Source organism: Mus caroli, unplaced genomic scaffold (assembly GCF_978045245.1).
Source record: "Mus caroli unplaced genomic scaffold, Mus_caroli_1 scaffold_1, whole genome shotgun sequence".
NCBI lineage: Eukaryota > Metazoa > Chordata > Mammalia > Rodentia > Muridae > Mus > Mus caroli.
Genome location: NW_028227256.1, coordinates 86450192 through 86474014, shown reverse-complemented (window position 1 = coordinate 86474014; position 23823 = coordinate 86450192). Strand labels below are relative to the sequence as shown.

The window sequence follows — 23823 nt, the reverse complement described above, 5'->3', positions numbered from 1 at the left end:
CATCTCCCATGGGACACAAGACTGACTGGGAACAGGCACAGCCATAGCGTACAGTTTGGTTAAGGAGGAAAGGGTCGGAACAGAGACATAGCCCCATATGTAGGCCTGGGTGTGCTTCCGTGTCTTCCAATGAAAAAGACTCTGGTGCTTGTCTGAGAGAGTCAGTGTCCTTGAGGCAAGGTTGAAGCCCCACCCCAGCCCCAAACTGGGGCAATATAAGGTTTGCCTTGCACCTTCCTTTCCAGTCCTTTCCAGGAAAGATCTAAGAGATTCTCTCTAGACTTTAACCTCCAAGTTTGACCAAGTCCAGATAAAGTCCGAGTGACCAGAGCACTGAACACTGTCATGTGGACATTACCTTCCCCAATAGCACCACGCAATTGCCATTTTCATCCTAAGACTAAGTGCTTATGAAATGTTCCTATTCATTTCGTGATGAGATCGCTCCTCAGTGGGTGGCCTTGGCCCTGGAGCTCCAAAGTTCTGGCTTTGGCTGGAGCTCACCCGCCGGTTGCACCGTGGGTGGCGGGTGGCGGGTAGCAGCTGGTCCAGTGCCCTGGTGATCGATTTGGCCTCCCCGCAGGTGCGCTCAGGAGCTGCTGGAGCACGGCGCGACAGTCCAGCTGGAGGGTGGCCCTGGCCGAGACACACCGCTGCACGTGGCGGCCCAGCGCGGCCTGGACGAGCACGCGCAACTCTACCTGGGCCTCGGCGCGCGCGTGGACGCGAGGAACGGCCGCGGCGAAACGGCCCTTAGCGCAGCGTGCGGAGCGGCAGCGCGGAGCCCCGACGAGCACGCGCGCTGCCTGCGCCTGTGCGCGCTCCTTCTGCGCGGCGGCGCGGCGACAGACGCGCGTGACGAGGACGAGCGCAGCCCGCTGCACAAGGCCTGCGGCCACGCGCGCCCCGGCCTGTGCACGCTCCTGCTGCGGCACGGCGCCGACGCGTGCGCGCTCGACTATGGTGGCGCGTCCCCGCTGGCGCGCGCGCTGCAGATGGCCACGTGCGCGCCCCCGACAGCGCCGCAGCGCACGGTCCAGGCGCTACTAAATCACGGATCCCGCTCCGTGTGGCCTGATGCCTTTCCCAAGGTAAGGGGACGCTGAGGTAGCTTGGCTATACAGAAGCCTGACCTGCCAAGGCTCACAAAGTGAGATGACCCAGGCAGCCGTGGGAGGGTCTGAAGGTGGAGACTGCGGGTCTTGGGACCCTACTTTGAGGATCGAGGACTTAGAATTCTCCTTGTGGTTAGCCAAAAGAAAAATGAAGAGGCTATACTGTTGATAAATATTCCAAAGTGTCACCTTTCGAAGTAGTCTCCCAGGGAACTCTTGCTTCGGTGGCGCCATCGATGACAGCGCCAGCTCCGAGTATTTCAGCAGCTCGTCTTTTGGTGTAATTTTCAGAAAGATGAAAATGAGTCTCTTGTCACAGCTGGCGTTTGATCTGCAGTGAAGGCACTCAACCTGCTCAGCGCCTTGTTAATGAGAGCACTCTACACCTTCACAAACCCCTCGCCCCTGCTGTGCAATTCACCTGAGGTGCCCTATTCTGGTCACCCCAGGGTTGAGACCCCCACCCCTTGCCCTGGCTGTGCCTTTGCAAACTCTGCTGGACTCACCTTGTCACTTTCTCCATCTGTGAGGTCGTTATTCATATAAAAGACTCATGAAGGAAAAGGACAAACAATGCAACCACAATAAAATCCCTAGGCAGACGTGGACGAAGTACAATGATGTAGATGTAGGAATCCGCCATAATGAAATCATGGGGGAGAAAAGTTAAAGGACGTCAAGGGGCTAAGGAGATGGCTCGGCCAGTAAACGCTTTCAGCAAAGCACTAGAAATGCCCTGGTTTAAATCCCTGGCATCCTTATAAACGCGCAGCTTTAGTGGCTCGTGCCTTCAGTCCCAGCACTGAAGAGGCAGAGACAGGCCGACCAGACAGCCTAGCCTGGTCATCCAGGCCCATGTATTAGTCAGGGCTCGCTAAAGCCGTGGTTCTCCACCCTCCTGGCTCTATGATCCTTTAGCACAGTTCCTCAGGCTGTGGTGACCCCCAACCATAAAACTCATAGTTGTAGTTTTGCTGTTATGAATAATAATGTAAATATCTGATATGGAGGATATCTGATTTGTGACCCTTTGGAAAGGGTTCGTCAAAGGGGTTGTGACCCACAGGTTGAGAACCAACATGTGTGTGTGTGTGTGTGTATATACACACATATATATGTATGTATATACATCTATGTATGCATATAATATACTATATAAATATATACTAATATATGCATATATGTACATATCCTGCATTATTTATATATACATATATAATGTATTATATATGTATATATATGGAGAGAGAGAGAGATTTGTTAGATGGTTGAGAGGCTGTGGTCCAACGATGGTTCTTTCTGGAGTCCTGGAGGATTCCTGAAGGTTGCAAGTCTTCAAGACTTCAGTTGGAATCCTGAAGAGGTTGGATTTAATACCAGCCTCAGCAACGGAATAGATGACTTGGCCAGTGGGAGTGAGGGCAAGCATACAGAAACCAAGGTTCCCTCTTCTGTGTCCTTTTATGTGGGCTGACACCAGAAGGTGTGGCCCAGATTCAGGGTGGATATTCTTGCTTCAGGTCATGTGCTTAAGAAAACCTCTCACAGGCACACCCAGAAGCTTGGAGTTTGTATGATTCTCGGGGTGGTCAAGTTGACAATGAAAATTAGCTATCACCTCCACACCCACGTTCTTGTAAAAGACCTTATCTCAAAAATAAGGTGGGCAACTCCTAAGAAATGACTCCCAAGGCTGAGTTCCAGCTTCCCAATGCACATGTGCACACACCCAGACCCATTCATGTAAGTAAATAAATAAATAATCTCCAGGACCAGCTAGCCTGGTGTATGTACCAAAGTGGCAAACAAAAGAAGCCTGCCTCAGACAAGGTGAAAGAAAGGTGAAGCTAGTCACGCTAGTAGGTACTCTGATTTCCAGACACACATTGTATTCACACATCTGCACGCGCACACACTTGCACACACACACACACACAAGTAACATTCCCAAAACCCAAAAGACTTCACGGAAGGAAGTCACATCCATCACAACATTTTGGTTCAACGTCCTGGGACACGGGCACTCACACTGACAGCCCTTCAGATCACAGCCTGACTTCACTAAGCCCAGATACTCATTACCGTTTGGAACCACACAAAGAATAAAGAACAGAGTGATCTCACATGACGGGCTGCAAACAGGAAGCGACTGTCAATGGTTTCTATTAAAGGTAGAATGGTGGTAGGATGGAGCAGTAGAGAACGTGGCTTGATGCTAAACCTGGAGACCAGTAGAGTCACAGGGTAAGAGAGAACTGACTCTCGCAAGTTGTCACCTGACCTCCTCATACACACTGTGACAAGTGCATAATCACACACACACATACACACACGTACCATACCTCGATAGTGACTAAAAACAGTCCTATGTTAACCTTGATGCCATTTCATTTTAAGGGACGCCCATTAAGGTGTTGGACTTTGAGTCACAGTTTCTCCCCCTGGCAGCCTGATCCCTGGGGTACAGCTTCTAGGGGCAGCAAGCACCCTTCCTTGACCTACAGAGGCAGCCCATGGCTCCATGCTCCCTTCCAGGGCTTCAGGGCTTCTGTCTGGGACATGGCCAGATGCCATGCCAGCCACATGAGGTGTGACCCATGTGTAAGAAACTGAAGAATTACTTGGGAAATCTTTATACTAAAAATCACAGCACAGATCCATGCAGGCCTTAGGATCAAGGATGGCCGCACAATTACAAGGGACTTCGGTGACTCCAGGGCACAGGTGTGTGATGCATCAGCCTCTAGACCTGAGGTCCTGATCCCTTTGCACAGGCATTTCTGATTCTAAAAGTGACCCCTTTTCCTGAACAGCCTGCAAATGAGATGCATTCATCCACACTGAATCCAAGCTAGACGCACCCTGAGGGGCTAGCCCTGCCCTGGGATAAGCAGACAAAACCATGGAGACGGAGAGGCAGCGTACCCCACCGATGCTCCCTGTCAGTTTCACTTGAAAGAGTCTAATCACCTAACTGGGCTCAGCAGCCCCATGGGGTACACGGCAAGTATTCGCAAAGTGGAGGCAAATATGTTCCATGGGCAAGACACAGGCACCATGGCAGGCAAGCACCAAGCCACCCGGAATGCTACAGAGCATGCGGGCCCCCGTGAGCAACAGCCATACTTTAAATAGATGTAAAGAGACACCCGTGGAGCGCAGAATTACTGAGGCAAAAGGTTTTGCAGAGAGCGTGTGACATAAATCACAATTCCCTGTGCCCAGACAAAGGCAACGTCATGGCATCAGGCAGACAGGGAGCATCCTCTGCCCCGTGCTCACTGCGCTGCTGTGACAACCAAGGAGAGCCAAGCTTTGGAGCCACTGTGTCCTGGCCCTTCTGCCCTGCTGATCCCTTGTTCACAGCAGAGGTCGGGGTATAGGCCCAGAGCAGGTGCAGGTAGAGGCTGATAACCAGGCTTCAGTCCTAGAAAGGATACAGACAAGTCTGGACCGATGGACTCCCAGGACAGCGAGGAGACCCAAGAACGCAGGCCCAGCTGTGATTTGGGATTGAAGGCTTTACTGAATTACTCCTCAAAGTCCTGACGCTGAAATAAGGCCCATTTTCCATTGTCTACCTCTTTCAAGAGCACATTTCTGGTTCACCCCAAAAGAGAATGTTGGGACCATGAAGAGCCTAGGAGGGCTTTTAAGCCCAGTCACCTCTAGGAGGAACATGGTCTGTCCTTCCTACCCCACAGCCTTTGGCTCAAGTCCTTTCCTTCTCTCCCTTCTTCTCTGTGTTAGTTTAAGAGACACTTAAAATGACACCGGATCAAGTGGTCAGCTGTGTTTGTCCCCTGATGTCACCGAGCCTCTTTAGAGCCTTTGCATTCTGTCTCTCCCTGTGTCATGTTTTTTTCTGAACCAGCCCTATAATAATGGAGACAAAATGTGCTGACCCCCGGGGGCAGGGGGCAGCCACCTGCAAGGACCATGAGTTACTAAGCCTTGGACCTAGCAGTAACACAAAGACTAGGCAGTCATGAGCTTCCCTAACTGCTCATTGGCTGCACACAGCCTACGCACAACGCCTGCCCCTCGTGTGCTCACCCTTGGACTTGTTTATCAACCATGCTAAGGGGCTGGAGAGATGGCTTGAAGGTTAGAAACACATACTGCTCTTGAAGAGGATTGCAGCATCCACATCAGACCATTCACAACCACTTGTGAACTCTAGGACTACAGGGTATCCAACACCCCGATCTCCTCAGACACCTGCCCTCATTGCATACAACATACATATGCACACACACTCCATGCATGCACACATGATTAAAAATAATAAAAATAAATTTAAAAATCAACAAGCTGAGGAGTCCTAGCTGAAATTCCACTGGGGATGGGAGAACACAAGGGTTCTGCCCTCCCCAGCAGCCTGACTTGGGCGTTAGACAATCATACCCAGTGGGCCATGTCACAGAAGCACCAGGCTTTGTAAGGGTCAAGTTGTGTCTTGGCCTCGGTTGGCTGTGCATATTATTTCTTTATTTTTATCTGCTGTGGTAAAGAAGCTGAGAGAAACAGCTTAAGAAAGTTTATTTCATCTCACAATTTGTGGGTCTGGAGTATCATGGTGGTGACTTCATAGCATCAGGAGTGCAGTGCAGCTGGTCACACTGCACCTACAGTCAAGAAGCAGAAAAGAGTTGGTGTTTATAGCTCTCCATCATGGTCAGCCCAGGCCCAAGGGTGGGGGAAGGGCAGAGGGGAGGAGGAACCGCCCACATTTAGGATGGATCTTCCCATTTCATTTAACAAGATGTAGAAATGCCTTCACAGACCGGTCCTGAGATTTGTGTCCAAGATGATTCTAGATCCTGTCAAGTTGACAATCAAAATGAACCATCACATTGGGGTATCAGAGACCCCAAGCATGCAAAGAGCAAGCTCAGATCTGAGGGCCAAAGCCTAGGGGAGAGAGTATTATGGATAGCGAGCATAGCATCGGCCCTAGGACAGAGCAAGTGTGGAATGTGTGCCTTCCAGAAAAATGACCACAGGACTGAAGAAGAAATAGCAATTCACACCCACCCCCCAATCTACATCCCATGCTGAAACAGCTGGGTGGGCCAGCCAGCTCCTTGTGAAGGGCCTGAGCCTTTGCCTATGGACAAGAGAGAGACAGTTCATCGTTTTAAAGTGAATGAGTTACCTAAACAAAACCTATGTGCTGAAATGAATCGGCTTGAGTGTAAAGAAGAAAACGGAGGAGAGAGCAGAGAGGAGCCATCAGCCTCTGTGAAAATTCAGATGGGGAAGACGAAGACAGAGCTGGAAATGCAAAGGTGGGGGGTGAGGGGGGAGAACGGAAGATTCCAGAAACTTCTGCAGATTCCAGGTCTTGGTTCACCCCTGAACAATGACACTCCTGGAAACAGAGCCTCTGATTTCTTTTTTTTTTTTTTTGTACCTTATTGCAAAATTAAGTAAGCTGACTTCAGCCACTGACTGGTTTCACCAGATTTGGGCAGGAGACTGTAGAACGGTGGTCAAAGAACGGCAGGCCCGGTTTCCCTAGCTGCCCGCTGCGCAGCCTTGTCTCCAGGGGAGGAGGGACGGGAGCCATCAGGAAGCTTGCCTCTGTTTTCCTACCCTTCTTTTATTTCTCCATCTACATATAAAGCAATGTGCCTGTGTGATTTTTTCCCCTTAATTTTCTTTCTGCCGCCTCATTAGCTGAAGAGCGTGCGCTTGGACACTAATGACATCAACGTGTCAGAGTAATGTGGCAGCCGCCTCTCCGCAGACAGCAAGGAGGCAGCGGAGATTTTTAAACTGTGTTGGCGTAAAAATAATGAAGGCAGCCAGCTGCCTGGCAAACATGAGGGGCACACGGTGCTGAGGGGCTGGGGAGGGGCGGGGAGCCCCAGAGAGGTGGAACAGAGGGAGAGACAGAAAATGAATTCCTGGAGACAGGCAATAAGACTTTGTCACAGTCTATGACCCCCGGTGGGGGAGGGGTTGGGGGAAGGGGTGGTGCTTGGCTCTAGGGGAGGGCAGCTCTTTTCTACCCTGGATGGGGGAGGTCTGTGTAGCATGCACTCCCTGAGAGGCATTTAACGTGTGTTTTTTGTTGTTGTTGTGGTTTTTTTTGTTGTTGTTTTGGTTTTGGTTTTGGTTTTCTTTGGGATTTTTGGTGGTTTTTTTTTTTTTGTTTTTTTGGTTTTTTTTTTTTTGTTTTTTGTTTTTTCAGAGAAGGAACATGTCTGGGGTTGAGGGGGAGAGGGTAGCATGGCTTCAGAAAACAGAAATTACCAGAGCCCATCTGAGAAGCAAAAGACTGGGACTGGGAGCTGGCTTTTCCCTAGCGGAGAAGAGAGTGAATGAATGAGGGGTGATGGCCCAAGACTGGAACTGGGGACACCAGAAACATCAACAAGTAAAGAGCACCTTGGATAGGGGCACGCGATGTGTTTATAAAAAGATAAAGAAGTATAAGCATATGTTGTGTGGGGGTGTGGCGAGGTGCGGGGAAGGGGCTGTCTCAGCGGGCCCATGCCAAGGCATCCCTTCTCCCTGGGGGACCAGCCACGAGAAGGTATAGTATAGAATAGAGTTTATTCAGGGCATGGGGAGGGGAGTCAAGAGGATTAGTAGAGGCAGAGAAAGGCAGAAAGGAGAGAGTAGAGAATGTAGAGGCTGGCCATGGCCACGTGGAGAAAGAGGGGAAGGGAATGGGGAGAGGGCGAGCAAGAGGGCAAGAGGCAAGAACGAGAGGAGGGGGCAAGCAGCCCCTTTTATAGTGGGCCAGGCCTACCTGGCTGTTGCCAGGTAACTGTGGGGCGGAGCATACCTGGCTGTTGCCAGGTAATTGTGGGGTGGAGCTTAGATAGAATGCTAACAGCCCGCCTGGCTAGAGGAGGTCTGAAGGTGCTCCTGGACCTTAGCTGCAGAGCCCTTAGCTGCAGCTCAGTCTGGTCTGTCCCCTTTTCTGAAACCTGCTGAAGCTTGACTCGGTGATGGTCACAGACTGGCAGAAACGGACCAGAAAGTCTTACAATGCAAGAAATGGACCAAAGATTCTTCGAGGCAATGTGTGGCACAAGAGATGGTTCAGTGGATAAAGGTGCTTGCCAACAGCCCTGACAACCTGAGTTCAATCCCCAAGAACAACGTGGCAGCAAGAGAGAAAGAAAACACAAACCTATCTCAGGTTGTCTACAGACCTCCACAGGCGAGTGCCTGAAGATGCGAGCATGCACAAAGTGAACGGAATAGTCACCTGGCCTAGGAGAAGTGGTTCCTGTCTAATGAAAGATGTCTTTGGAGACAGAAGCAAGAGAAGACAGGAAAGGGGAAAAAAGGGCAACCTGGGGCAGGGCCAGCATGATGGCCTCTTGCTGAGTGTCCCCTCTCCGCCCCCGTGGTGTTTCTATAGTCAAGCAGACCTCACCAGGAAGAGCAGGTAGGGAGCTGGGGTGCAACTGGGATATGGAGCAAAGTACATGGGGAACTTAGGTACAGAGCAGCCTGGGGACTCTCCAAGAACAGGGGGGACGGGAAGAGGCCTCAGGGGATGGACATGTGTCCTATAAGCCACCCTCCACTCCGATGACAAAGCAGAACCAAGATTTCCCCAAGTGTTTACAGACTTACACCAGGTTCATCTTTAGTAAAAAAGAGAATAGAGGAGCCAGGGACCACTTGCTCGGCAGTCAAGAGGGCCTCAGAACCTACATAAAAATACCCAGATAGGACCATATGCATGCCTGGAATCCCAGCATTTGTGGGCTGGGCATCAGGGGCAAGGCAGATCTCAAGACCTCTCTGGCTAGCCAAACCACACTGCAAGTTTCAAGTTTAATGAGATAACCACATCTCAAGGCAATATCTCAGAATTTAACAGAGGAAGACACCGAACATGCTATGTTGGCTACTGTGTGCACAAGCACAGGCGTGGGCACCTGTGTACTCAAGTACATGAACCACACACCCAAGAATAAGGACAGCAGAAAAAAAGAAAGGAGGGAGGGAGGGAGGGAGGGAGGGGGGAGGGAGAGAGAGAGAGAGAGAGAGAGAGAGAGAGAGAGAGAGAGAGAGAGAGAGAGAGAGAGAGAAAGGAAAGAAAGAAAGAAAGAAAGAAAGAAAGAAAGAAAGAAAGAAAGAAAGAAAGAAAGAAAGAAAGAAAGAAAGAAAGAAAGAAAGAAAGAACAGCATCTGAAGAGTGGAGAAGAAATGTGTATCTCAGCAGATAATCTGGAAGAAAGGCCAAGAGCTGAGCGAAGATGGCTTCTACCATCTGTGAAGACAGAACAGGCTAAGGGCAGTCGACAGAAGGATCTGACGAGAAGTAGGCAGTGGGCACAGACTAAAGTCAGGGTGCTGTTCATGCTGCCTGTGAATCTTCAGGTCCCCTCCCTGTTCCTCCTGGTTCTGGTCTGTATCCTGCATGGCAGGAGAGAGGCCCCCATATCAGCTGGTCTATGCCTGAGGGCTCTGCAGATAATTTAAGGATGGAGAGGAAAGAAGACATGCTTCCTCCCCTCTTGCTCACCCAATCCATACCACCCACATCCTCTCCTGACTCAGCAATGGCTTTTCTGATCCCAGACCCCACCCAGTTCACAGCCTCTGCCAGGCAGGACCTGGCTTGACTTAGTATCAGGCTCCTGGGAATCGTTATGGTCTCTGGACTCTAATAAAACCTTGATCAGAGCCGGGCGTGGTGGCGCACGCCTTTAATCCCAGCACTTGGGAGGCAGAGGCAGGAGGATTTCTGAGTTCGAGGCCAGCCTGGTCTTCAGAGTGAGTTCCAGGACAGCCAGGGCTACACAGAGAAACCCTGTCTCGAAAAACAAAAAAAAAAAAACAAAAAAAAACAAAAAAAAAAAAAAAAAACACCTTGATCAGTTCAACCCCTGAGGTACACAAAGCAGAAGGAGACCAAGGGAAAGTATCAGGCAGGAAGGCAGACTGTAGAGTCAGCCAATAGGTCAGCGGTTCTCAACCTTCCTAACGCTCCTACCCTTTAATACAGTTCCTCAGGTTGTAATGACCTCCAGCCATAAAATTTTGTTGCTACAACATAGCTGTAATTTTGCTACTGTTATGAATCATAATGTAAATATCTGATATGTGGCCCTCCCGAGGGGTTGCAACCCACATATTGACAACAGCTGCAATAGATAGTGACATTGTTCAAGATGAACCTAGAAGAGGCTCAGGAGCCACATCCAGAGAGTTAATAGAAGAAAGCTCGTTGCATTAAGAGTCTTAACTTTTAATTCAAGGTTAAATGAGTGTTCTTGACAAGTAAAGGACAGAAAACATACCTGAGGCATTCTAGCGCAACTGTTCTTAAAATACATGGGGGAAAAAAATCTTAATAGCTCTCCAATCAGAAAACAGATTATTTCTACAGGTATAAAAGACAGGCTAGATTCAGATTTCTTGGCTACAATACCAACAAAAGACAATGAAATATCCTCTAGGCAATTTTTTGAGACAAGGTCTCATGTAGCCAAGGATGGCCTCAAATTTGCAACATAGTTAAGAATGACCTCTGGTGTGGTGGCACACTTCTGAGATGGCAGCAGGACTGTGCCACCACGCCAGAGTTTTATACGGTACTGTGAGTTAGAACTTGTACCCCTTGGATGCTAGGTGAGCCCTCTACCAAACTGAGCTACATCCTCAGACTTCATCAGCATATTTTTTCAGTTGAAAAACATTTTTTCAGGGGTGAAGGAACACACACATACAGCAGACACAGAGAGAAAGAGACCCTCTGCTCACGAAGCTGCAGAAGCCCTCAACACATTTTAAAAGAAATGTTTGGACAATAAGACTATTAGACCAAGGCAAGGTAGCTTCCATTGGATGCCAAAAGAAAAGTATTTTCAGATATGAACAGCTCAGAAAATGTATCCTTTGATCCTTTTTTATTAAGAACAAAAAAAAGTATTCCTATTCTATTATTTATTCAGCAGATGCATATGAGCACCTGTCAGCTGCCAGTGAGATGCTATGTACTTTGGATAAATGAGTGAGCAGATGAGAGAGCGCCATACCCCCTCCCTCAGAGATCCTGCAGTTAAACAGAGAAGCAAGACATTGTTAGCCATGAGTTTAATAAGGCCAAGGCAAGGAGCCGCTAATCTGAACAACAACCACGGAGCATTTCCTTAGATAGTGTTGTGTCTCAGGAGATGGCTTAGCACTACAGAGAAAGCACACACACAGTGAACTATGAGGGAGAGGGTACACACACACACACACACACACACACACACACACACAGTGAACTACGAGGGAGAGGGAGTGCAAAGCCCGTAAGGTACAGAGGTTTTCAAAAGCAAAAAGGAAGTGAGGCACAGTGGTCCATGCCTGTAATCCTACACGTGGGAAATTGAGGCACAGGATTGCAAGTTGGATATCAGCCTAGGGTAGCCAGCAAGATCCTCTCTCAAAACAGAAGGGGGAAATTAGGAAAATTATGTGGTCCAGCCTGAGGTCTCAGCAAAGCTCTTGCCAACAAGCCTGGTGACCCAAGTTCAAACCCTGAGAGACACTAAAAGTAGAAGGAGAAAACTAACTTCGAGCTGGATGTCTTCCAGCCTCTACCCACAGCACTGGCACACTTACACCCACATACATACACAATTAATGAATGCAGATATCTTCAATTAAGAGAATTCCATGCGATCTTTTTAAATGATACCCCTTTGCCTCAGAGTTAATAACAAACATGGCGCTGGCTGAAGCTGGACAAACAGGTACTGGGAAATGTCCCTGTATCAGTCAGTGTCTTCTGCATGCGGCTATGCCCACTAATCTCGGGCCAGCACGTAGCTCTGCATCCCCTTCCTTCAGAACTTCCAGCTTTATTTCATTGTTATTAGGGTTGACACAATGCTTCGTTTATATCCTGACAGTTTTTATGGAGAAAAGCAGAATGGAATGTAGCAGTGAGTTCCGGGGTGGGGGGGAGGTTAACGTTGGTGGCCTTTGAACCAAAACTTGAAGGCAATGAGGAAATCAGCTGCACAGAGATCTGGGGACAAATAATCTTAATGAGCAGTCAGTTACCCAAAACTTGTGCAGCCTCGGCTCCATGTAGAGTAGTAACAGGGGACCAAGGTAGATGAAGGTGGTCGGGATGATGAGGGCAGGAGACTGGCAGGGGCTCTGAGGGACACCTTTGTGACTTTGGCCATTGATGATGACTGCAGAGCAATGGCGCCACTGACTGTTTCATGAGATCCTCACACACACACAAACACACACACACACACACACTGCTGTGATGAAGAGACTAGACAAGGAGGACAAGTTGGAATGCTGACACAGTGACCCACATGAGGGACACCATGGGACTAAGGAAGTGCTCAGATTCAGCGTGGACCTTGAAGGCAGAACTGTGAAGGCTTTTCCACACGGAAGATAGAGAATGAGAGACAGCCCCAAGGCTTCTTGCCCGAGAGTTAGAAAGCTGGGTGTGCCATCAGCTAAGATGGAGAAAGCCAGGACAGCAGGTAGTAGTGGGTGTACCAGGGAGCTGAGCTCAATGCACCCAGACTAGAAGGAAACAATTGGATATTCAAGCCCAGAGTCCAAGAGAGTGAGACTCAAGTAGCCCAGAGAGCAGTGGTATGGGGATGGTATGGAAAGCCCAGAAAGTGGGTGAGAGACAACCGAGATGGGAACAAGAATGAACAGAGAAACATCCATCTCTGAAAGAAAGAAAAAAACATGGAGATGAGAAAAGAGCCCAGGAGAGAGGAGAGTAAGAAAGAAGCACAAGAGGATGAGAAAACATGCAGAAGACACTTTCTTCCCCACCTCCATCGGCCATCCTGAGTGTGGAGTACTGACAGCCACCTCTCCCTGGAGACATGGAAAAAACGCTCTCTCTGCCTTCTATGCTCCTCTCAACACTCACCTCTAAAAAGAATTAATCCTGCCATTCCTCCACTCAAGTACCTCCAACACACCTGTGCCTGTGCCTGTGCCTGCGCCTGTGCCTGTGCCTGCGCCTGTGCCTGTGTCTGCGTCTGTGCCTGCGTCTGTGCCTGTGCCTGTGCCTGTGCCTGCGCCTGTGCCTGTGTCTGCGCCTGTGTCTGTGTCTGCGCCTGTGTCTGTGCCTGTGTCTGTGCCTGTGCCTGTGTCTGCGCCTGTGTCTGCCTGTGTCTGCGCCTGTGTCTGTGTCTGTGTCTGCGCCTGTGTCTGTGTCTGTGCCTGCGCCTGTGCCTGAGCCTGTGTCTGTGCCTGTGTCTGTGTCTGCGCCTGTGTCTGTGCCTGTGTCTGTGCCTGTGCCTGTGTCTGCGCCTGTGTCTGCCTGTGTCTGCGCCTGTGTCTGTGTCTGTGTCTGTGTCTGCGCCTGTGTCTGTGTCTGCGCCTGTGTCTGTGCCTGTGTCTGCGCCTGTGTCTGCCTGTGTCTGCGCCTGTGTCTGTGTCTGTGTCTGCGCCTGTGTCTGTGTCTGTGCCTGCGCCTGTGCCTGAGCCTGTGTCTGTGCCTGCGCCTGTGCCTGTGTCTGCGCCTGTGTCTGTGCCTGCGCCTGCGCCTGTGTCTGTGCCTGTGTCTGTGTCTGCGCCTGTGTCTGTGTCTGTGCCTGTGTCTGTGTCTGCGCCTGTGTCTGTGTCTGTGCCTGCGCCTGTGCCTGTGTCTGCGCCTGTGTCTGTGTCTGTGCCTGTGCCTGTGTCTGTGCCTGTGCCTGTGCCTGTGCCTGTGTCTGCGCCTGTGTCTGTGTCTGTGCCTGCGCCTGTGCCTGTGCCTGCGTCTGCGCCTGTGTCTGTGTCTGTGCCTGTGCCTGTGCCTGTGCCTGTGCCTGTGCCTGTGCCTGTGTCTGTGCCTGTGCCTGTGCCTGCGTCTGCGCCTGCGCCTGCGCCTGTGCCTGTGTCTGCGCCTGTGTCTGTGCCTGTGCCTGTGCCTGTGCCTGTGCCTGTGCCTGTGCCTGTGCCTGTGCCTGTGCCTGCGCCTGCGCCTGCGCCTGCGCCTGCGCCTGTGCCTGTGCCTGTGCCTGTGCCTGTGCCTGTGTCTGCGCCTGCGCCTGTGCCTGAGTACAGGACGGGCTTCTCACAGAGCACAGTGGTGCTCCTCATAGTCTTCCCCTCCCATAGCCTTTCACATCGCTTCGCTAAATTTCTCTAAAATGGAGATGGCATACGAAGAAAACACAGGCAATTTTCATCCCAGAGAAGTTAAAGTAAAATGCACTAATAACCATAGCAGAAATTGAAAGCAAGACATTATTACCTGCGACTAAATATCAGGTTTTAACAATGTCATGCCTGGTGTGCGCTGGCACCTGCTGCTGGCAGTGCAGTTCAACAGCAAGGACTTTCCCTGGCATTAGGCCTGGATTTGAATCCTAAAAAAAAAAAAAAAAAAAACACTTTACAAAACTGCTGTGTCTTCTTAATCCCAATGATTGTCTACTTTTCTCAATAACTAAGAGGATTGACATTTTATGATCTGGGGACTAGAGAGATGTCTCAGAGGTTAAGAGTACTGGCTGCTCTTCTAGAAGCCACAGGTTCAATTCCCAGCTACATGGCGACTTTCAGCTATCTGTAACTCCAGATCCAGGGGATCTGACAGCCTCACATAACATGCATGCAAGCAAAACACCAATGTATATGAATTAAATAAGTAAATATTCAAAAAAGAAGGGGGGCTGGAGAGATGGCTCAGCAGTAAGAGCACCAACTGCTCTTCCAAAGGTCCTGAGTTCAAATCCTAGCAACCACATGGTGGCTCACAACCATCTGTAATCGGATCCGATGTCCTCTTCTGGTGTGTCTGAAGACAGCTACAGTGTACTTGTATACATTAAATAAATAAATCTTTTTGAAGAAGGAGGAGGAAGAAGGGGAGGAGAAGAAGAAAGAGAAGCAGCAGCGGTGGTGGTGGCACAGAATGAGATGCTACCTTCAAAATCAAACAGAACAAAACAGTTAAGAATAAGATGATTAGGGGCTGGTGAGATGGCTCAGTGGGTAAGAGCACCCGACTGCTCTTCCAAAGGTCCAGAGTTCAAATCCCAGCAACCACATGGTGGCTAACAACCATCCGTAACGAGATCTGGCGCCCTCTTCTGGAGTGTCTGAAGACAGCTACAGTGTACTTACATACAATAAATAAATAAAATCTTTAAAAAAAAAAAAAGAGGGCTGGTGAGATGGCTCAGTGGGTAAGAGCACCCGACTGCTCTTCCGAACGTCCGGAGTTCAAATCCCAGCAACCACATGGTGGCTCACAACCATCCGTAATGAGATCTGACTCTCTCTTCTGGAGTGTCTGAAGACAGCTACAGTGTACTTACATATAATCAATAAATAAATCTTAAAAAAAAAAAAAAAAGAATAAGATGATTAGACCAACTATCAATGTTGTTGACAGAAAACATAAGATGATAGCCAATGTAATAAGAAGAAAACGTAAGTAAGAATATTAATATCAAAGATGGAAAAACATTGGCTGCAAAAATTGCTTATCTGCCCAGAAAATAGTGAAACTATTCTTCAAAAAGACAGGTTCGTTTCCCACACAATCCCTTGTAACTCCCACTCCAGGTGATCTGATGCTGGCTTCTGGCTTCCTCAAGCCACGTGGAACACAGAACCTCATGCAAGGGCACATGTATATACCTAAGTAAAATATTAACCTCTTTTTCTTTTGAGACAGGGTCTCACTATGTAGACTAGGCTGGCAGAAATCATACTCTCTGACAGACCTCATAGAGATCTGCCTGCCTCTGCCTCCCCAGTACTGGGATTAGAGACCTGTGCCACCACACCAGGCTGAAATGCGCACATAGTCCAAACACATAGAGACACAGGCACACAGTTACAATAAAACTAGATCTCTAAAAGTCAATAAATAAAGAGCCCTGTGAGGATTGTGAAGTCAACTGTAAGGGCCGTGGGAAGTGGGAAGTCAGCAACAAGAAAACAAGTCACCTCCGCCCACCCCTGTCACTCTTTCCTAACACACACACACACAAATTGAGGTGGGGAATTTGGAGCACAATCCTCAGGCTACACCGCTATGGAACTGCTTTCGTTTGCTCTGAGCAGCTCTGCACAGGCACGGGTCTGTCGCCTGACAGCATCCCCCAGCCCACCCCAACCTCTAAACCTGACTGTTAAGCCCAGCCCTGAGTGCACAGGTAGCCATCGAAAGGATGTAGGCTTCCTGGAAGAGCCACTGGCTCCCAGACCTGGTGAGTCAGCTCACTGACAACACTCATGTCCTGGAACTGCCGTTCTGGGTGGTTTGACTTGGGCCTTTGAGGTCACAGGGCCAGGGAGTAGCAGACATGAAATGCAAGAACATGTCTGCACTCTGAGCCTTTCTCCCCTTGGACCCCAAGCCCCTCACCCTGCATCGTGCCTCCCACTTTCCCCAGGTGCTGAGGACATGTGCACAGGTGCCCGATGTCATTGAAGTTCTGTTCAACTCCTACACTCAGCTCCCAGTGTCTGAGTCCTGGCGGGAAGCCATCCCTGAAGAAGTATACCAGGTGAGATGTTACCTCCATCCCTTTCTCTGATGCTGCAAGGAGAGAAGTCCTTTCCCATTTCTCTGTCTGGAGTTTGGCATTCAAACCCAGTGTCTCGGTTAGGGGTTCCGTTGCTATGACAAAACACCATGACCACAAAGCAAGTTGGGAAGAAAAGGGTTTATCCAGCATATACTATCACATTGCTGTTCATCACCAAAGGAAGTCAGGATAGGAACTCACATGGGCAGAAACTTGGAGGCAGGAACTTGGAGGCAGGAGCTGATACAGAGGCCATGGAGGAGTGCTGCTTACTGGCTTGTTTCCCCTGGCTTGCTCTGCCTGTTTTCTTAAAGAACCCAGGACGCCAGCCCAGGCTTGGCACCACCCACAATGGGTGAGCTCTCCCCCCTTGATCACTAATTAAGAAAACACCTTGCAGCTGGATCTCATGGAGGCATTTTCTCCATTGAGAGCCCTTCCTCTCTGATAACTCTAGCTCATGTCAAGTTGACATAAAACCAACCGGTACACCCAGGAAGTAAAACATCTGAAGAAGGAAGATAGGAAAGTTGAGGGGAACAGTTAGTGATCTGTGGGCACGGCCTCTATGGAGTCAAGAACCATAGGTCAAAATATGGGAGGTAAATTGGCTTTCCCCCCAGATACGCAGAAATAAATATTCATCATTTATTATTGTCTAAACATCACAGCATACAACAATCCTTCACAGCGTTTACATTGTTGTAGGCATTGTGGGTAATCTAGAGGGACTGAGAGTAAACAAAAGGATTGAGTATGTTTCACACAAACACGGGGCTGCAGTGCATAAGAGACTTACCCATCCGTGAGTTTTGGCATCCTGAGGTTGTGGAATCTCTGTTGACACCAAGGGACCATGGTGAAATGGAATTGAACATGAAGAACCAACAGCCACCCCGTGATGGCTTAAAGAATACTGGGGCTCAGGGGACCAACCAGCATTGAAGCTATAGGTTCTGGCTCCTTTTCAAGGCACACCCCTGTCCCTGCATAGGAACTGCAGATTATGACATGTGGCCTGAAGTCCTGTGAGCATTACATCCTCACATGACAGAGTTCAAAGATGGCTCCAGGAGGGGACAGAAAAAACACTCCCTCATAGAAGCTCCCAGAGAACATCCCTGGGGTCTTCCTGCCCATGTAGTGAATGGCTTACAAAGCCTTGAGCTGATGGGCTTGGGCAGGGTTTACGAGCCCACCTTTGCACAGAGACAGTATGCCTGGCCTGCCTCGGATTGCTGGGGTTGTCCCCAAAGCCGCAGGGCTGCTGTGTCAGGGGCAGAACAGAAAGGCGTTAGAAGAAATCAGCCCCAAACCATGTCCCTCTGATCCAATGAGAGCTTTGCTTTGGAAAAGCATGTCACCCCTCTGAGTGGAAGCCAGGTCCCAGGTGACAGCCCTTTTCCCTCTGCTGTGACTCTCTGGCACCCGTGAGCCACAGGTGGGATGAACCAGCAGTGGTCCTGCCAGGAATCATGTCAGTTCCAGACAGGGCCTCACTCCCCCTCACCTTTCTTTCTAGATGCACAAGCCTTTCTACAGGTCTCTCTTCGCCTTGGCACACACCCCGCGCTGCCTGCAGCACCTTTGCCGCTGTACTATCCGAAAACTCTTCGGCAAGGAGAGTGTTCACCTTGTGCCCCAGCTACCGTTACCTGAGACTCTGCAAAATTACCTGCTTTTGGAGCCAGAGGGTGTTTTGCGTTGAAACCACGGCCTTGGGGCCCAGGTTCTTCTCTGCATCTTCCCCTTTCTGCAAAGGTTCTATGTCAGGGACAGAACCCTGGTATGGGGGTACATGTCTACCCACTTCTGACTCCCAAGTAACCAGGAAAAACACAGACATACAGGCTTCGAGTACACCTTGACATGGAATTGGTAACTGTTATTATAGCTGTCCAGCAATGAAGAGCACTGGCTGCTCTTGCAGAGGACCTGGGTTTGAATCCCAGCACTTACCTGGTTATGCACAATCATTCATAACTCCAGTGCCAGGGCTTCCAGGGACCTCTATGGGCACTGCATGTACATATATACATGCAGGCAAAACATTCATGAAATAAGGTAAATAAATGTTGATAGATAGATAGATAAGATATATATGTAGATAGATAGATATAAGATATATATTGTATAGATAGATATAATATATATACATATATGCTTCTGTCTCATGTTGGTGAGGAACACGCAGTTAGTGGCACGAGGCTGCTATCAGAAAGTACCCAAACCAAAGTCAGACTAAGAGATAATGAATGGTTTCCAAGGCATACTTCCAGCCCCCGTTGACCAGCCGCATGGGGACTTCCTCCCTGGGTTATTGACTCTTGGGCTTACAGGAGAGGCTCCCATCCCTCCTGGAGCCAAGCCACTTGGAGAGGAACTGTGCCCAGAGCATAGCAGACCCCCTGCTCAGAGGACACCCACTCCAGGGTCAGATATACCTTCAAGGGGCCCATTGTGCTTGCCAACACAGGAGAGCCTAGCATTCTCAGGACACCGGAGGATGGTAAGCCAGACCTTGGTCACTTAGATGTCTTCTGCTTGAAACTATCTTTCAACCCTTGCTAGTCCCACTCTGGTAAATATTGGCAAAAGCCGGGTACCAGGAAAAGCACATAGGCTGAGAGGTCCCTGAGCTTAGCCTGACCACCACACAGCAAGAGATGTCAGAACATCAAGGCCTGCGCTCTTTTAATCCTTACATCTTGGTTCTGCTGCTTCAACACAGGGAACCTTGCTGGCCCTAAGGGACAGTCCCTCCCATGGCTAGCCAGTCCCTGGAGAGAAAATGTCACTCTGATAACCATGCCTGCCCTGTGCAAACTAGTCACCCCAGGGCCACACAGGGCCACCTCCTTCGTTAGACTCTCACTTAGGAATACTGCTCTGCCTAAACCTCTCCATGGCCAGACACCTAGAACAAAATGCCTCACCCAGGAGTCAGAAGCAGCTATGGCCAGTCATAGACCCAAGGCCTGTTTGTCCTTCCTTGCCCACCCCGATCCGACCTTCTGACCAAGCCTAATGGCTGCTGGGTGGCCCTGTGGTGTGATGAGTGCCTTCTTCTTGTAATGGTCAAGACTAAACTGTCCATTCAGTGACAATGGTGTTTATCTGACTTATTGTTTTTTCTTTCTTTTTCTTTCCTTTTTCATGCTGGGGTTGGAACTCAGGGCCTCTTACACCTTTGGCAAAGGCTCTACCAGGGAGCCATCCAGTAGCCTGGATTTGAAAGCAAGAACTCTTCATGACCACCATCTAGAGATAAGCAGAGTGGCCCCTTTTCTTTCTAATTACAGCTAGGATGAGATAGATGGTCTGAAGTGAACCTCACGGTGGATGGGCAGACACTCCTATTGCTGCTACAATGTATGGAGTTCAGACCGCAGCAAACACCCACAATGAGGGATGTCTCAGCAACGCCCACAGTGAAAATAAGAACAGGGACCAAGTAGAGTCTACTTGTGTTGAGGATGGCCATCACAAAGGAGATAGGTTGGAGGAGCCTTGGTGGGCTGTCACATGTCCTCATTAGTGCCCCTTAGGGACTGGTAAGACAGCATCTTTCAGCTCCTTTGGATGATCTGACCTCATCCTGCCCTTTGTTATCTGTCCAACAAAAGAGTAAACAAACACTGTTTCAAGATTGTATCCAAATGTCTCTCCCCTACCCCCTCCTACCAGACTTCTAGAAATCTCCATGCAAAAAGGAAATCTTTTTTTTTAAGATTTATTTATTTATTTATTTATTTTATATGAGTACACTGTAGCTGCCTTCAGACACACCAGAAGAGGGTATCAGATCCTGTTACAGATGGTTGTGAGCCACCATGTGGTTGCTGGGAATTGATTCACGGACCTCTGGAAGAACACTGACTGCTCTTTTCTTTTCTTTTCTTTTCTTGTTTTTAAATATTTTCTTTATTTACATTTCAAATGTTATCCCAGTTCCTGGTTTCCCCTCTGAAAAACACCCTCCCCTTCCCCCTCCTCCTCCCCCTGTTCACCAACCCACCCACTCCTGCTTCCTGGCCCTGGCATTCCCCCATACTGGGGCATAGAACCTTCACAGGATCAAAGACCTCTCCTCCCATTGATGTCCAACTAGGCCATCCTCTGCTACATATGTAGCTGGAACCATGAGTCCCACCATGTGTACTCTTTTGTTGGTGGCTTAGTTCCTGGGAGCTCTGGAGGTACTGGTTAGTTCATATTGTTGTTCCTCCTATGGGTCTGCAAACCCCTTCAGCTTCTTGGGTACTTTCTCTAGCTCTTTCATTGGGGACCCTATGCTCAGTCCAATGGATGGCTGTGAGCATCCACTTCTGTTTGTCAGGCACTGGGCAGAGCCTCTCATGAGACAGCTATATTAGGCTCCTATCAGCAAGCACTTGGTGGTATCCACAATAGTGTCTGGGTTTGGTGATTGTATATGGAATGAATCCCTAGGTGGGGCAGTCTCTGAATGTTCATTTCTTCAGTCTCTGCTCCACAATTTGTCTCTGTAACTCCTTCCATGAGTGTTTTGTTCCCCCTTCTAAGAAGGATCGAAGTATCCCACACTTTGGTCTTCCTTCTTTTTTTTTTTTTAAAAGATTTATTTATTATATATAAGTACACTGTAGCTGTCTTCAGACACTCCAGAAAAGGGAGTCAGATCTCGTTACGGATGGTTGTGAGCCACCATGTGGTTGCTGGGATTTGAACTCTGGACCTTCGGAAGAGCAGTCGGGTGCTTACCCACTGAGCCATCTCACCAGCCCTTGGTCTTCCTTCTTGAGTTTCATGTGTTTTGCAATTTGTATCTTGGGTATTCCGAGCTTCTGGGCTAATATCCACTTATCAGTGAGTGCATATCATGTGTGTTCTTTTGTGATTGGGTTACCTCACTCAGGATGATATCCTATAGATCCATCCATTTACCTAAGAATTTCATAAATTCATTCTTTGTAATAGCTGAGTAGTACTCCATTGTGTAAATGTATCACATTTTCTGTATCCATTCCTCTATTGAGGAACATCTGGGTTCTTTCCAACTTCTGGTACTCTAAATAAGGCTGCTATAAACATAGTGGAGCATGTGTCCTTATTACATGTTGGAGCAGCTTCTTGGTATATGCCCAGGAGTGGTATTGCTGGGTCCTCAGGTATTACTATGTCTAATTTTCTGAGGAACCGCCAGACTGATTTCCAGAGGTTGTACCAGCTTGCAATCCCACCAGCATTGGAGGACTGTTCCTTTCTTTACATCCTTGCCAGCATCTGCTGTCACCTGACTTTTTGATCTATTCTTATCTCCTTGTACAAATCTCGAGTCCAAGTGGATCAAGGACCTCCACATAAAACCAGATACACTGAAACTTATAGAGGAAAAAGTAGGGAAAAACCTCGAACATATGGGCACAGGGGAAAATTTCCTGAACAGAACACCAATGGCTTGCTTGTGCTGTAAGATCAAGAATCGACAAATGAGACGTCATAAAATTGCAAAGCTTCTGTAAGGCAAAGGACACTGTCAATAAGACAAGAAGGCCACCAACAGATTGGGAAAAGATCTTTACCTATCCCACATCTGATAGAGGGCTAATATCCAATATATACAGAGACGTCAAGAACTTAGACTCCAGAGAACCAAATAACCCTATTAAAAAAATGGCGAACAGAGCTAAACAAAGAATTCTCAGCTGAGGAATACCAAATGGCTGAGAAACACTGACTGCTCTTAACCGCTGAGCCATCTCTCCAGCTCCCAGAAAAAAAAGGAAATCTTAACAAAGGTAAGGGTGCAGGAAAAGTGCCAGGCACAATGGAGGGAGAGAGATTCATCCTCTCCAAGGGGCGGGTCTCATACACTGGCAGCTGCAAGTAGGTGGTTCCGGAGAGAGTTAGGACAGACCAGGAGACCTTAGTCTGTGCCTCCAAGGAATCAGAACCTGACTGAACAGACATGAGGAACCAGAGAGCAGGTGAGGAATTGCAGTCCTGGGAGGAAGCTGGGGAGGTTGTTTTGTCCTGGGATGGGATTCAGTTCACTGAACAGTGATGAGCGGCTTACAGTGACTGCCTAGTGACTGGATTCAGAGCCAGACATCCTCACAAAGCAGCCAGAAGAACAGTTATTTCGAAGAAGTCAACTGCAACTTGCTTATGTGCACTCCTCTTACTAAGTTAGGGTGGTGAGCTGCTGAACGGAAGGAAGGCAGCTCTCCACCAGCTTTAGAATCAGCAGTCTGAGCATTCTATGCATTCTGAGCCTTTCAATGTCTCTACTAACACGTTACATGTCTCTGCTGGTCCTAAGTCTCACTGAGGCCCAGGATCCAACCCAGATAAAGAATTCAACAGATACTTCCTTCTATTCCTGCAAATAATATTAGGAAGCAGAGAGAGAGAAGCTCAACTCTGGCTGTGACTCAGAAGCCCAGACCTCATCAAATTCTGGAAACCAGAGCGAGTGCTCGTCCTCTCTGTGGCCACACCCTCAGCCAACCTCTCCATCCCACAGCACCTTAGGAAATGCTCAGGTGTAGCTCTAAACTATCATGGCACCCGCCTGTCTTAGGGTCTCATTGCTGTGAAGGGACACCTCTACCACTGCAACTCTTAGGAAAGAAAATATTTAATTGGGGCTGGCGTACAGTTTCAGAGGTTCAGTCCTTTATTGTCATAGTGGGAAGCATGGTGGTGTGCAGGTAGACATGGTGCTAGAGAAGGAGATGAGAGTTCTCCATCTTGATCTGAAGACAGCAGAAAGAGACCTTCTTCTGTAGGCAGACAGGAAGAGGCTAGCTTCTGCCCTGAGTGTAGCCTGAGTCTTATATATGAGACTTCAAAGCCCACCCCCATAGTGACACATTTCCTCCAACAAGGCCACTCCTGTGGAGAGATTTTGGGGCCGATTCTAGAAATTTGGCAAGAATTTGACATTGGGCCAGGACACAGAAGTAGACTCAAGATCCTGATCATCTCAGTAGTTCCCAGAACACCATTGGACTTTGATTATTGCCTTGCCTGTTCCTTGACTGTTTTTGTTTATTGCCTTGTCTGTTCCTTGACCTAGAACTGACCATATTCTTTATACATACCTAGAATGATATAAAAGCAGAATGGAAAAAAAACCGATTTAGTCTCAGCCCTGGCTGGAGTCATGTTATAATGTTGCCTAATTGTCTTTTTTACTTTCAGTCCTCACTCCCTCCCTTGAGACCCTGTTG

General features: G+C 48.8%; 1 protein-coding gene across 2 annotated transcripts in view; it reads left to right on the top strand.

Moving 5' to 3' along the window:
- The window catches only part of Asb18 (ankyrin repeat and SOCS box containing 18), a 63375-nt gene extending 45024 nt beyond the window's left edge, over positions 1-18351 (top strand). For both annotated transcript variants that reach the window (XM_021174914.2, XM_021174906.3), the window contains 3 exons: positions 584-1091; positions 16472-16585; positions 18129-18351. In XM_021174914.2, coding sequence (XP_021030573.1) covers positions 584-1091; positions 16472-16585; positions 18129-18314 — 808 coding nt within the window. In that variant the 3' untranslated portion in view covers positions 18315-18351. The remainder of the gene's footprint in view (positions 1-583; positions 1092-16471; positions 16586-18128) is intronic.
- The last annotated feature ends 5472 nt before the right edge of the window (positions 18352-23823 follow it).